The 15,427-nt window shown below is 45.4% G+C and overlaps 1 protein-coding gene across 2 annotated transcripts in view; it reads left to right on the top strand.

The window, feature by feature from the left end:
- LAMA1 (laminin subunit alpha 1) overlaps window positions 1-15,427 on the top strand; it is a 124,305-nt gene that overhangs the window by 35,395 nt on the left and 73,483 nt on the right. For both annotated transcript variants that reach the window (XM_072949236.1, XM_072949237.1), the window contains 12 exons: window positions 1,692-1,934; window positions 2,987-3,166; window positions 4,006-4,095; window positions 4,981-5,098; window positions 5,985-6,163; window positions 6,791-6,896; window positions 8,895-9,055; window positions 9,991-10,131; window positions 11,193-11,366; window positions 12,763-12,864; window positions 13,767-13,978; window positions 14,719-14,830. In XM_072949236.1, the coding sequence (XP_072805337.1) occupies window positions 1,692-1,934; window positions 2,987-3,166; window positions 4,006-4,095; window positions 4,981-5,098; window positions 5,985-6,163; window positions 6,791-6,896; window positions 8,895-9,055; window positions 9,991-10,131; window positions 11,193-11,366; window positions 12,763-12,864; window positions 13,767-13,978; window positions 14,719-14,830 (1,818 nt within the window). The remainder of the gene's footprint in view (window positions 1-1,691; window positions 1,935-2,986; window positions 3,167-4,005; window positions 4,096-4,980; window positions 5,099-5,984; window positions 6,164-6,790; window positions 6,897-8,894; window positions 9,056-9,990; window positions 10,132-11,192; window positions 11,367-12,762; window positions 12,865-13,766; window positions 13,979-14,718; window positions 14,831-15,427) is intronic.

Here is a 15,427-nt window from a genome sequence, read left to right as displayed (position 1 = left end):
GCTGCAGTGGTCCACGTGCTCATAGAGTTCTCTTTTTGTGATGAAGCTATTTGCAAAGCAGTTGCACAGTGATGGGGTCCCTCCAGTTAGCTTGGGCATCCGAATGAAAACCCAGTGGAAAGCTGTTTAGGATGGATTCCGTCCTGGTGTTCTGGCACCGTGCCAGATCTTTGTGGGAGTGAAAGTAACTGCCCGCACACTGTGCAAAAACCCTGATGTTCTTCAGGACTAGTTCTAGAGGAGACAGTAAGGCTGACTGCCAGGTGTGTGCAAGAAGTGTTTGGTATTTCGGTAGCATTAGACTATAGTAAGTCAAATATATATCTAAATTGTGGAATATGTGAATGATAAAGTTGGGGGAAAGGGTTTTTAAAAAATAAACTCACAAAAAGAAAAAACATGTAATTATGTTCATGGGAGAATTTTCTGGAGATGTTTGGCTGGGGCAAAATAGTCTTTCCGTTATTTTAATTTTTACAAGTGGTTTAAATGGATGAAGGTGGTTCTAGATTTTTAAACATTGGACATTTAGTTCCAGATACAAATATTCATAACAGATACACAACTCCTGATTTTCCTCATAATTGAAATCCAAGAACATTATTTTGCTTTTATTGTGCTTTAGAAACAGTGGTTGTGTTCTAGAGGAAAATTGCAGATGAACGTGGATAGTTAAACTATCACACATCTCTTGCAGACTAAATTTTATTGGAGTACATTTCTCATAGGTGAACATATTTATTATAATGAGATAAAACTGTCCTTGCCAGGGAATAACAGTAGATGAATGCAGAATATTTTGGTTTATGGTGGGTTAACTTTAAGGAGCTCTTGTATTCCTAGAATTGGTGAGGACTACGATGGGAACAAAAAATAAAAAAAAATAAATGAAAAGCCCAGAGGCAATACAGTTGGAATTATCCAGTGTGTAGTCTTTTCAAATTGGCATCTTTTACTTAGCAATATGCCTTCAAGTTTCCTCCATGTCTTTTTGTGGCGTGAGAGCTCTTTTTTTTTTAAATCATGGAATAATATTCCATTGTATGGCTGTATCGCACTTCAGTTATCCATTCATTAATGGGAGTTTTCTGTTCACTTGGGGAAATACCAAGGAGTGTGCCTGCTGGGCTGTGTGGTAGGAGTATACTTAGTTTTGTAAGAAGCTGCCAAACTGTCTTCCAAAGCGGCCGCCCACTCTGCGTTCCCACCAGCACCGGGTGCGAGCTCCTGTGGGCCCACGTGCTCGCCAGCACTTGGTGGTGTCCGTGTTCTGGGTTTTAACCATTGCAGAGGTGTGTCGTGGGCTGACTTTTCCCCTCGTATTCAGATACGTTACCTCCAAATCACTATGTTAGAAACACATTTGACACTGCCGTCTGTGTGATACCACTATTATCATTCAGGATCTGGATGGAGGAGGACACTGGAAACAGGAAAGCAAGCACTTATGTTAATATTAAGACTGTTCATAGTAACAGTAGTGATAATACACATTTATTTGTGAGTATTTTTTGAGTTTATTTTGAAAACAAATGCTACCAGGAAAACATTCAGGAGATACATCTCTGATGAACACTAAGCAGTTATCTTCAAAAGCGTTAAGAGCCACTGGCCACCACCAAAGAGGCACTTTGGTGTTTGAGCGCTTGCTACTGATTCTTGATTGAGACTTTTCGGTGCCTTTGTTCCAGGTCTTTCAAGTTGCTTATGTCATCGTCAAAGCTGCTAATGCCCCTCGCCCTGGAAACTGGATTTTGGAGCGATCTCTGGATGGTGTGGAGTTCAGCCCCTGGCAGTTTTACGCAGTTAGTGACACGGAGTGTTTGACTCATTACAATATAACTCCAAGACGGGGGCCGCCCACTTACAGGGCCGATGACGAAGTGATCTGCACCTCATATTACTCCAGGCTGGTGCCACTCGAGCACGGAGAGGTACTGTCCCCCACAGGGAGGTCTGTTTCTTGTTCAGAGCCCCCAGCTCCAGTGGGAACTTGGCGGGGAGCCAGCATGGGACACTCCTGGCACAGATCACTGAGCTCTTTCCTCTGACTCTCCACCTGCTGTAGTTCAGCTAGCACTGAGGGTGTCTACGGATGATTCACGTCACCACTGATACATTTTACTTTATTGGTTTCTTCCCTTCAAGGAGATCCCTCAACCTTCACTCTGCTGTGATGTAGTAACTCCATCAGATCCCCCTCAAAACGTCTTTCCATGACACCAGGGCAGCCATCTTTGTTGAAATGTTAAAGAGAGAACCAACAAGCCTCTAAGAGACAGAGCTCCTGGTTTTCTCTCTGAAGTTCTCTCCAGCAGTGTGGAGGGATGGAGCTGGATCGTGAGTTCTTCCAGCTCAGTGCTCTACATGCCCGGGCCGCACACACATCATCAGTCAGCACGTAATCCAAAGCAACCCATGCCTTGGTAGCATCTGGCTTGATGACACAAGCCTGAAGGAATCCTTCAAGGGGTTTGCACAGCAGGTCCTCTGCCGCAAGTCTTGCTTTGTTTCAAGAGCAGAGGAGAACTGGAAAAGCAGGAATCACAAAGCTTCCTGGCACTTCTTTTTCTCACTGTCCCCAGTCTATTCATCACACTTAGAATTTGTTTCAGAGAAGTCATAACCTATTGATACATGTTAAAATGCCCTCACCGCCCTGGGAGGAGTAGCCCTGCTGAAAGGTTTCTGGCCAACCCTGAGACACTGCAATGAATAACTCCAGTAACTCGAACATGGGCTGTGATCATGGTGTTCACAAGTGTCAGTGAACATTAGACAGATTTCTTCAAGAACTTGGTTGTTTGATTTGATTTTATTTTGTATCCATAAAGATTATGTCCTGAATTTAAACCATCAAGGCTATTTTTTTGCATGCCTAAAATTACATATATATATATATATATATATATATATATATATATATATATGTGTGTGTGTGTGTGTGTGTGTGTGTGTGTGTGTGTGTGTATGTCTTTATCTTTAGATTCATACATCACTCATCAATGGCAGACCAAGCTCTGATGATCTTTCACCCAAGTTGTTGGAATTCACTTCCGCACGATACATCCGCCTGCGATTACAGCGCATTCGAACCCTCAATGCCGACCTTATGACCCTGAGCCACCGGGACCCTAAAGACCTGGATCCTATTGTTACAAGACGAGTAAGTCCAGTTGGGCTCCTGACCATGGTGGAATGTTTCCGTTGTTTAAGGACATAGACTTTTCCTCCGAGGTTGGCCTTTTCTCTTACTTTATTGAAGATCATGATACATGCTCTGTTAAAAACGCCACCTTTAAACTAGGCGCTGAAGTGATGGTTCTGAAGTGATGTCCTCAGGTCCCTCACCCCACCCATCCCATAATGCTGGCATGCAGTGGATGTTGTGGTCATTTCTTCACATCCCAGTCTGGCTCTGTATCTGATTGCTGTTACCTGCAGGCTTTCCTTAGAAACGCCTTCATTAGACTAAAGAAGCTATTTTCTGCTCCTGGCTTGCTGAGTTTTTAATGATGCTGTTGTATTCTGTAAAATGGTTTTTGTGCATCTAGCAAAATGATCCTATGATTTTTCTCCTTTTTTCTGCTAATGTGATTTACATTGATTTTTGTGTGTTAAATTAACTGTACATTTCTGGGATCAATCCTACTTGGCCATGAGTTATTCTCCTATTTATATAAGGCTGTATTCAATTTAGGAATATTTTTTAGGGTTTTCAGTAGCATGGGTTTTGAACATGACTGCCTTGGTTTAAGATGCTTCCAAGTTGAGAAATTCTTGTTAAAATCCTTTGGTTTCTGTTGATGAAGTAATTTGAACATTATTTATTTAAACTGAACACAAATATTTTATTTATATTTACTCGTGCATGAAATATAATTTAAAATGTGTGTCTGTATTTTACATTACCGGTAACAGCTGAGATACTTGTTGGAGTGCCAACATTTTTTCACTGAAATAGAAGAGGTTTTAATGTCTGTTTGTGCCTCTCTTTTCCCCTAGTATTACTATTCAATAAAAGACATTTCTGTTGGAGGAATGTGCATTTGTTATGGCCATGCCAGTAGCTGCCCATGGGATGAAACTACAAAGGTGAGTTTTAGCATTTCACATTTTGCTGAAACTTCAAATAGAACCTGTAGGTATAATGTTTACATTTTACATTGTTATTCCAGGCATGTGTTGAAAGTTAGAAAATCATGCCACAGAAAAGATTTTCAGATAATTTAACTGGTTTCATTTTTTTAGGACAGTTTCATTTTGCTTTGGTTGGAAAAGATGTTTCTAATTAAATCCTTTTCATGATTTTTTGTGGTTAGAATAGATATAACATTGACCATTCTAACCATTTTAAAGTGTCAATTCAGTGAATTTTGAAGATCTTCTCTATAATATAGACAGTCAAGTGACAATCATGTACAGTTAGACATTATGTTTATATTTTTTAAAAAAAGGACTCCCCTCCTCCCAGTTTCCCCTCTCTCATTTTTGTGGCACTGCATCAGGATAAAATAAAGCTGACCTGCTTGAGCACAGTATTGAGTGAATAAGATGGCATCCTCCTTTCTTCTTTTAAATAACTTACGTGAAGTTACTTCTCATTTGTTCCCAATCTTTGTAATAGTTTAACTCTTGATAGGATTATTCTCTTATTGATGCTGAAAATATAGAGATGAATATCAAGAAAGTTATTAATAGAAGCTCCTAAATCTTTCAAGTCAGCATATCTCTTCTGAAAAGCTTCTGTTAGTCTGTATTTTAGTGTTGCTTTATTCCTTTGCATTTCTGTTTGTAACCAGGTCGTAATGTGTATTTTTTCCCTCTAAAGATTAAATGCCAGTTTGCTTGTGGATCACCATATATCCTCAATTGTAACCTCTTGCCGTGTGTTTGACTGTGATGGGCTCCTTTTAAGTAAAATTAAGTAAAACATACAGGTACATTTTTGGGTGCAATCCTGTGTTCCTTACTGTCTAGAAGTTCCAGTGTCAGTGTGAACACAACACCTGCGGCGACAGCTGCAGCCGCTGTTGTCCTGGGTACCACCAGCAGCCCTGGAGGCCCGGCACCGTGTCTTCCGGTAACACGTGTGAGGGTGAGTCCCCTGAGAATTGCAGAATTTATGGTGACTTCAGATTTGTAATTAGTAAATAATTGGTTTTCTTAGCTATTCAAGAAGTTCCCAAAGCTGCAGACTACCTTAATACAGTTTAAAGGACTGAGATTTAAATTTATCGTTATGAATTTGCTATTATGGCTGAATTTCCCCTTCCTGTATATTCACTTATTCTTTATTAATTTGGATTTAAATTTTAAATAGGCAGTATATTCACAAGGTGCCAATGTCTACAAAACATGAAAAAGTATCTAGTGGGCAGCATTACTTCTGCCCCATCTCCCTCCTTCCCACCTTGTATTATTCCCTGGTACATTCTTCCTGTAATGCTTATGCAAGCAAAGGAGTATTGAGACATTCCTCCACCTCACAAGGCCACTGCACGGAATCTGATGTACCACTCATGTCATTCTGTGCGCTGCTTCCATGTGGAACAATGTATCTGAAGGAAGGTCTTTCCCCATGAGCACCACGGGATGCTGACTTTAAAGACGTTTGCACAGAACTCCTTTATATGGATGTAACAGTCAAAACAGATACCTCTCCGTGGATATTCTGGTTGTGACCAGTCTCTTGTTAACACAAGCGATGGTGCAGGGATTCACCTTTGTCACTGACACGTGAGCAAGTATTTCTGCAAGAGACGATCCCAGAAGATAGGTTGGCGGGTCAAGTGGGCAGGCACACATCTGCCTCGCGTATGATTCCCCAGTGCCTCCGTGAGATTGCCCATGTCCTACTGAAATTACTTGTTCTATAATTTTAGTTTAATTTATGGTCCTCCACACTCACTTAGGGAGGCAGGGCTTTTCTTCACCTAGGACGTGGTATACACAGCAACTGAGGTGTTAAACTCTTCTCCTAGAATGCAATTGCCACAATAAAGCCAAGGACTGCTACTATGACGAAAGCGTGGCACAGCAGAGAAGAAGCTTGGACACTGCCGGGCAGTTCCGAGGGGGAGGGGTGTGCATCGACTGTCTGCAGAACACCATGGGGGTCAACTGCGAGACCTGCACTGACGGCTACTACAGACCGCACAAGGTCGGGGCCCAGCTTCCCGTCACCCCCAGGGGGAAAGAGATGTGCTCGGCCGAGCGTCAGGCTCAGCGCTGGGACTCACTCCCTTCTGGAACGTTTCCTTTATGTTCTCGTTACGCTGGTAGTGTTCTTCGGATGTGGATTTCCTACACTACCTGTCCTGTTTCCTTGCTCGCTCCGTGTTACCTCACTTGAATGGGGGTAGGGGCCCACTGGCCGTGTGATCTCAGAGTTCTGTGGCGCTGACTGTCCGAGCAGAGTCAGCCCGTAACTACAGCAGCTGCATCTTGCCCAGAGGAAGTGCTCAGTCCTCACCTGTGTCGTATGCAGCTGTCACGGGAATCCCGTGGTGGCCAGGTCACGGGAGATGCTCCTACGAGGCTCCAAGAGACGGCAGAGTGAGGGGGGCCGGGTAGCAGTGATCATGGAAAAGGATGACGCTTGGCCAGTGCTGCTAGCTGCTGCCACCATCAGGAAGATGTTTGGGATTTTCTGGCTTGGCCTCTACCCTCTGGGTGCACAAAATCATTGTGACAGTCACGTGTGGGATAAGAAGCCAACGCCTTGTCATTGATACTATGGTTGATGTTATTTCGAGTAAGGTGATCCTGGACAACCTCTGCTTTTCAGGTGTCTCCTTATGAGGACCACCCTTGTCACCCCTGTGACTGTGACCCTCGGGGGTCCCTCAGTTCTGTCTGTATTAAGGATGACCATCATTCTGACATACACAGAGGTGAGTACTTGGTTCGTTTTTGTGCTTGTAATTGATTCGTGTGTGTGTTTAAGATTTGTACCTAGGGAGACTGTTTCGTAGCAATTTGGTGATATGATCCTCTGTTTATTCTTTTGTTCACTGCATCTTTATCAGTATTTGTCAGGCAGTTTTCTACGGCCAGGAACATATGTTTGAATAGGAGATCAAGGTCCCTGCTCATAGGCAGACGCTGAAGGAACAAGTACACGTGCAATATAATGCCAGGTGGGGGTCAGTGCCACGGACATAAGGCAGAATTAGCAATCGTGATGGGAGGGAGATAGTGGGTGGAGACGGCAATGTTAGGCTGATGAAATGACATTTGAGAGCTTAATTGAGCATTTGATGAAAGAAGAAATAAGGCTTGGTTTAAAGTCATGTGCAGGACACAGTAGATAGCAGTCACTTGATTCAGCTCATAGAAGACACTGGGAAGGCTTAGCGCACATCATCTCACAGAGCAAGCGAATCCTCCAGGTAGCTTGGTAAATGTCAGTGTTCCTTCTGTTTCAAAAACTGGCAGATTGACTGACAAAGGCCAGAGTCTCCTGAATAGGTTGAATCTCTTCAGAGCCTTCTGCGACCTCCTCAGATACTCCCTCACTAGCAGTTAAAATGGGTATCAACCAGGCGGGAAGGGTACACTGATGATGGGGCCCGCTGGCAACGTGAACAGTAAATTACATGGCTGAATGATTCTTAACGTGGGAGCTGTGACGAGATGATGATGATGGTGGTGATGGTGGTGATAATGGTGGTGATGATAATGGTGATGGTGGTGATGGTGATGATGATGATAATGGTGGTGGTGGTGATGGTGGTGGTGATAATAGTGATGACAGTTACCCTTGATTGGGTTCACCTGGAAATGCAGATCATTTTAACTTTCAACCATAGCAGATAAAAATAATTTTGCCCATTTAACAGGCAAGGAAACTGTAACTCAGAAAATTTAAGAAACTTGACCAGTATACACAACCAGAAGCTGTCAAAGCTGGCATTAAAAGCTAAAATAGTGCTCTTTGCTCTCTACCATTTGTTTTTGGGCTTTTAAAATAAAAGCTTTATTTTGTGATATAATGGACTGCCATACAGTACACCCATTTAAAGTTTACAATTCATTGTTTTTCAGTGTATTTGTGAGTGCAGCCATCACCACAATCTAATATGAGTACATTTTCATCAATCACCCCAAAAGAAAGCCCCTTATTCATTGGCAATCCTTGCCTATTTCCTTCCATCCCCTCCTCCCCCAGCTCTGGGCAACCCTTAATCTACTTTCTCTCCGTAGACCTACTTATTCTGGACATTCCGTATATAGAAACATACACTATGCGGTCTCTTGTGACTGGTTTCTCCCCCTTGGCATAATGTTTTCAAGGTCCATACCTGTTGTAGCAGGTGTCAGAACGACATCCTTTTCACTGCTGAACAGCACTCCGTTCTGTGCGGATTTGATTTCTCCCTTCATCAGTGGATGGACATTGGGGAACTTATGACTTTTCAGCTGTTGTGAATAGTGCTGCTATAAACATTCATGTGCAAGTTGTTTAGGGGGGATGTATGTTTCCATTTTTCTTGACAACATACTTAGGAGTCGTATTTCTAGATCTTACAGTAGCTCTATACTTAGCACTTTCCCAAATGGCTTCGAAAGCTCCTGCACCATTTCCCACCAGCCTCTTTATCTCCCTTTTCTTCCTTTAAACCACGGGTTGACAAACTATGGTCCATGGGCCATATCTGGCACCACTTGTTTTTATAAGTGGTTTTATTGGAACAGAGCTGTGTCCACCTGTTTGCGTGTTATCTATGGCTGCTCTCAAGCAATACGGGCAGAGCTGAATTGTTGCAACAGAGACTCTGGCTAGAAAGCCTGAAACATCTACTCTCTGCCCCTTTACAGCAGTAGTTGGCCGACCCCCACTTTAAGCCTCTCCTGCCTTCCCGCTGGTCACTGCCATTCTTGTCTTCCAGGGAAGTGGCCAGGTCAGTGTCCCTGCAAGGAAGGTTATGCGGGAGAAAAATGTGACCGCTGCCAGTTTGGCTATAAGGGTTACCCTGCCTGTGTGCCCTGTGACTGCAGTCCAGCTGGCAGCTTGAATGAGGAACCCTGCTCCGAGTCTTGTCTCTGTAAGGTACGTCTGGAGGTTAAAGCCGTCTCCGAGTTTCCTTTGAGGTTTCCTGAAAATTGGACGCATTCCATTGACTCAGATGGTCAGTTCCTAAGCAGAGCATTGAGGATTAAGCAGAACCACCCCCTCCCCACACCTTCCTGAGAAACGTGACTTTATGTCACGGTGAACTGGCCACAGAATATGTCCTTGGACTTAGGCGCGTACCTGATTTTCTGTTTTGGTGCCTTTCAGGCAATGGCCAGATACTCCAGAGGCATTTCCGTGCCTTCCTGGATGAGACCAAATACTGTATTTCTCAGGCCTTGGCTTCTGCCTCTTCTATGATGTCCCTCTCCAGCTTTATGTTTAGAGGAGAACCGGGTAAACACGACATTTCTAAGAACATTAGTTAAAGGCAGATAGATTAGTTTGGATTTCCCTTAAAAAGGAACTGAACAATGATAAGAAAAGCATTAATCTGATGCAAGGAGGTGTTATTTGATATTAATAACTATCTCCCTCGTAAATCATTAGCCTTCCAGCTGCATCTCGTTGCTTATTCCCACGTAAGCAGAGTCTTAGGCACATGTTACATATGATGGAAAATACTCTTGAGCATCTATTGGCACGACAATTACATAGTCCTCTTCAGATCTTGAAAGCTGCTTTGAAGACCAGCAAACAGGGATTTAAAATCAAACAATATGAAAAAGCCATTTAAATATAATGACCGAGCTCTAGGATCCCTGGCTACAGCCTTGACTGCAGAATCAAATGGTAAGTATTTCAGAATAGCTGGAAATAGTGGCATCATGAGGCTTCACATTTACTCTGAGCATCTGTTTATTTACTGGTATCTCTTGGTCAGCAGACATCTTTCCTGCTAATATGCTGTTCATGTCGTTTTATTTTGTCTACCTGTTGACTTCCAAAGTTGACTTTACTCTGACCTGCAGGAAAACGTGGAGGGGAGACACTGTGACCGCTGCAAGCCGGGGTTCTATAACTTGAACGCAAGAAACCCCCAGGGCTGCTCCGAGTGCTTCTGCTTTGGCGTTTCTGACGTTTGCGGCAGCCTCTCCTGGCCCGTCAGTCAGGTGCGAGCCCCTTCCCCGAGCCAGGACGTGATAAGTGCACCGTCTCAGATGAACTCTCGAGTGCTGTTAGGAAGCCGCGAGCTGCCTTTTTTGTAACACTGGTCTCACCGTTAGGACTGACGTGGCATGGACCGAAGGCTGCCCGCTACCAAAGTGTCACTGAAGTTTCATTCTAGTTCACGTGTTTGTTCCCACGTACATTTCCCTATCGAAGCAGTGGGATACTACAGTGTTGTAGAATGTGTCGTGTTTAAATTTCTTCTGTGGGGCAGTGCATCAAGTTGTAGGGTCAGATCTCACCCACCAGCCCCACCGGTCTCAGGCCAGGAAGCATAGGAGGACGTGAGGATATGTTCTAGCTCAAGGAAGCTGGCAAGGGCGAGACAGCGGCCGGTGGTGCAGAGATCATGAAAGCAGGCAGGGTCCCCTGCCATCTGGGGATCGGAGGGTGTTGGGGGGATGAGCCCGAGGGGGTGCTGATTGGGGACTGGGGAGGACAGCCTGATGGCCGGAGGTAGGCCTGTTCCCAACCCTCCTCCTTTCCCTCCCTCCTCCCTCCTTACCCCCCCCTGGAGAGGAGTGGGGGTCACCGGGGGAGAGAGGGTTCTGATCAGTACTTGCAAATGGGGGTGGGTCCCTCTGGGTGCTCTCCTGTCATCTCTACGCAGGCGACAGATTGAGGGGACAGAATCTGGAGGTTATTTTATACACTTTCCAGCATTTGGCTAAAAAGACGGGGGCAGCAACTGAGAAGTCAGAGTTAGCAAAAGACATTTTACTCAACGCATTTATTGGGTTCGTCGCTATTCTTTAACCTCAGCTGTGTGTCCATGGCCTTGCGGTGCTGCCCCTCTGTTTGCTTACAGTTGACCTGGCTTTGGGGGACGCGTGACTCATCCTCAGTTCTCCCGCCCTTGGACTAGCAGAAGGGCCACCGGGTGCTGACTTCATCCCTGGCCAAGCCTCTGGTTCATCTTCACTGTGAAGACACTAGTGCTGGGCTGAGTGAACCCTAGGTGGCTTCTGTTTCTTGTTCTGAAATTCTTGGGTCTTTTGTTAAGGTAAAAGAGATGTCTGGGTGGCTGGTCACCGACTTGGTCAGTTCCAGGCAGATCCCATCTCAGCAGGACGCGCTGGGCGGGCGTCACCAGATCAGCATCAACAACTCGGCGGCGCTGCAGAGGCTGACGTCCAAGTATTACTGGTCCGCCCCGGAGGCCTACCTCGGAAACAAGGTACTTCCGGTGACCTTACTTCTGGAGATGTTACCTCCCGTGATGGCGTCTTGGGCAAAGACGTCAGAGCGCTTCAAGGAAGAACTTCCATTTGCCTTCCAAGTAGTCTCATTGGTCTCGGGTTTGGGGTCAGAATATTATACAGCCTTTACTCAGCCTGACTCACGTGGTCTTTTTATCCTTGTTTGATTTTATTACATCATTAAAATTTGACTTCTGTTCCTGCTGGCCCAGTCCTAGGGGGTCTGCTGTGTGAAGTCTTGTCTCCTCTTTCTGCTTTGCTTTGGGTTCCTGGACCACTTGGGCCATTGTGACGTGGCCGTCACCTCCTTGCCTTGTGGAGCTGGCTGTGCACCTGTCTTAGCCTGGCCAAGAGCACTTGGAAAGGTTGTGCGGGGAACCACTGAGCTGCCCCCAGCTTCTTTATCATGGTTGTTGCTCACATGAAGTTCACATTTAAGAAAGTGCTAAACAGTGATACTGCAAAGTGGGATGTTGGTTGGTAGGATTTAATGTTTCCCTTCAGTGCCAAGGTCCCATCCCTCCTCACCAATTTTGCAGCTTCTCTCCAGGCCCTGACTGATCTGAAAACATGTTCAGTGGAATCTCTCTCAGTACCTATAGGTCCCTGCTCACCTTAACCGTGCGTTCGGTTTGTTTTAAAGTAAAGGTATGTGTGGTGTAGATCCTGCCCCTTGGCACATGTCTAGCTAATTTGATGACTATGTGTTAATTTTGTAGCTTTGTGTTTGTTTCAGTGGTGTTTATTTTTGAAAATGATGATTTTTCCCATCAAATTACAGTCTTAGAAGATGTTTTCTGTTGAGAATGTGATCTCATCACCAGAACTCATCAGTTTTGTTCGTATGTGTCTTGAGATCACCTCTCCAGTCTTACGGTCAAAGACTGGCTTCTGAACATTGCTTGTTGTAACACACCTGGCAGAGAGAAAATCTCCTTTACATTAAAGGCTGTCTGATCGGGAAGAAAGACCTTAGACCTTCCTTTAGCTGATCAGACACGTCCCTCTGCCCGCCTGCAAGCAGGGCGATGAGACCACATGTTGAGATTGTGGGATCCAACTCACCATCCCCAAAGCACTTAGGTGGAATAAATGTCCTTTGTGGGGCCAGCAGAAGTCCACAGTAACGTACCTGGGGTCTCTGAGAAGGAGTACGTTTTCTTCTGTGCATCTCAACAATATCCTGCATTTCGTAATATCAGACCATTCACACAGTGTGGTTCCTTGCACTGCCTTTAACGTAAAGTCCTTTTGTACAGTGGCCGCCAGGACAGCTCGCGGCCTGTGGTTTCCAGATGGAGCCTAGTGACTTGCTTGTCTCGCTGAGGGCTATGACTGGTCCCCTCGGTGTTCACTCTCACTTACACATTCCAGCTGACGGCGTTTGGTGGATTCCTGAAGTACACAGTGTCTTACGAGGTTCCAGTGGAGACGGTGGACGGTGACCTCACGTCTCACGCTGATGTCATCATCAAGGTGACTGCTCTCACGTGGCTTTGCTGGAGCAGAGGGCTGCGCGAGGTGACAGTGTCAGGGCTGACGGTGGTTAAGCGAGGCCGTCGTAGCAGGAGCTCTGCGCAGGTGCTCTGCCTCCTCCGGAAACCGGGAGACCGGGCGTTTCCAGAATGGCCTCGGGGCAGCACGGGGAGCTCTGCCTCAATGCCCCATCTGAGCCGTCTTTCCACGTTGTAATGGGAGATGAGTGTCCTCCATGTGGGAACTTCCTCTTGGGCCCTTTGAGTCCCTGCTCCCTCCCGCCACATTCTCCCTACACGAATGATTAGGCAGCAGTGCCTGACCATGTGAGGGCAGGAGGTGCTTTGTCATTTTTGTCCCCAACCTCTGTCCCTGACCCTGTATCCTCACCCATCACAGAAAGACCCAGAAGGGCTCCCAGAGTGGTAAGAAGCCACTTCAGGTCTTGTCCGCAGGGCCTGGCTCCCCTCCGGTTACCTTTACTGACCTGTTCCTCCACCTCCAACCTGTGGCAGGTGGAAGTGGTGTGCAGGAAATCATTTTTGTTCACAACAATTTCATGAGAAGCTAGAGGGTTATTTAAATACTTTTTTTTTCACTTTTGTCCTTCAGTTAAAGGTTAGGGGTGTCAGATTGGGTGCTTTGAGGTAAATTGTGGGCTAGCATGTGACTTTGTGTCTTTTCTGCGATCCCAGTGAAGGACACAGGCTTTAGATCCCTCACAGAGCCATGCAGTGAAACATCTTCTCCCTGACTGTCCTGGACCAAGAGCTTCAGACATCATTACACATTTGCCCAAAAGCTTGCACACAAGTAAACAGCCACTGAATACAAAATTTGCTTTTATTTTTTGATCCCAAAATTGAATTATGAATGTATTTCCTCTTGTTTTTAAATGTTAGGGAAATGGACTCACTTTAAGCACCCAGGCTGAGGGCCTGTCACTGCAGCCGTATGAAGAGTACCTCAATGTGGTTAGACTTGTGCCTGAGAACTTCCAGGATCTTAATAGCAAGAGGGAGGTGGATCGCGACCAGCTGATGACCGTCCTGGCCAACGTGACGCATCTCTTGATCAGAGCCAACTACAATTCCGCAAAGATGGCTCATTACAGGTGTGTATTGAAATGGGGGGATATGTACTGCGAGGACACATCAGTCCGTTTTTATGCATTATAGGACATTTTAAAAGCCAAATATACTTTACTTGATTATTTTAAGGACATGGCTAATGGAACTGTCTTAAAATTAGTTTTTATTACTACGTTAGTGAAGACGTAAGAAGAGTTGTGCATGACAAATGTGCCTGGTAGGAGGCAGGCTTGACGTTCAGATCAGAAGTTTTCAGTGTGGTTTTCTGAGAAATGCCCAGTGAGGTGACCGCGTTGCATCTGGTTTCCACCCTCCTGATGTTAACGGTCTTAGACGTCACACAGGCTATTTAAGCTCATGAATCCATCCTTAGCCATTTTGTTTCCTCAAAAAGGTCAATTTCTGGCAATGCCAGGCTAAGTGCACCTTGATGCAGCTAAAGCAGCCACAGAACTGCACATGCAGAGACAGTCTGTCTGCATTGGAGACAGTTCAGCAGAATGGGCTCTTGCTTCTGAAGTTCATTCTTCGGAGTGGGCCCCCAGAGCCTTCCCACAGCTGTCTTTGTACCAAAGGGCGAAGGCATTTCCGGGGAATAATGACAGCTCCCAGAAGACGTGCTGTTGTGAAAATCTTTAGTTATTTAGGAAAACCACGACACCATTTTGTGTGAATTGAATCTTTTTTAGGAATCCGTCTTCTTTGAGGTGTTAGATGCCACGTGCGGGTGTGTAAGTCATGTAACGATGCCGTCTGCTTGCAGGTTGGATTCTGTCTCTCTGGACACGGCCAGCCCTAACGTGATAGACCTGGCCCTGGCCACGGAGGTGGAGCAGTGCGAGTGTCCCCAGGGCTACGCGGGCATCTCCTGTGAGGTACGCGCCTCCTCCCTTCCGCTCTTCTTTTCTCCTTCTTACAGGGAAAAAGCTCATCGAAGGTGGTGTGATGGTGCACATTTGAATTTTAACTTCGGAAACCCATTGTTTCTAAACTTCAGACTTAGGGGGAGCTATAGCAATATTAGGAGCCACCTTGTGTAAAGAACTCAAGAGTCCGCTGGGGCGCCTGGGAATGCCCTGAGGAGGGGCTGCTCTCCTGCTGAGTCAGCAGGGAAGCTGCAAGGCTCACGCCATATCTGCATTTCTAAGGAGGACTGAACTTGATCTTATTTGAGCGTGTACCCATTACCAGCATGCGATCTGAAAGCTTTACACAAGCCAGGCCTGTCTGGAGACTTTTTCTGGCCCCAGGCTATGTTACTTAGGTGGATGTCACCTCACACACGCAGTACATGAAACTACACTTGCAGTCATCAAAAGCAATCTGTTGCTTAAAAAATTTTGAAATATATTTTGCAATTATTTGAATATATATATTGATAGTAACTCTCTCATACTGAGAACTTTGTATGTCTTTGGCATTGTTCTGAGCCCTTTCCACATGTTTTCTCATTTAATCCTTACAACAACCCT

The sequence above is a fragment of the Vicugna pacos genome, chromosome 24 (assembly GCF_048564905.1).
Source record: "Vicugna pacos chromosome 24, VicPac4, whole genome shotgun sequence".
NCBI lineage: Eukaryota > Metazoa > Chordata > Mammalia > Artiodactyla > Camelidae > Vicugna > Vicugna pacos.
Note: the sequence above shows the minus strand (reverse complement) of the source record. Positions and strands in the feature narration are given on the sequence as shown.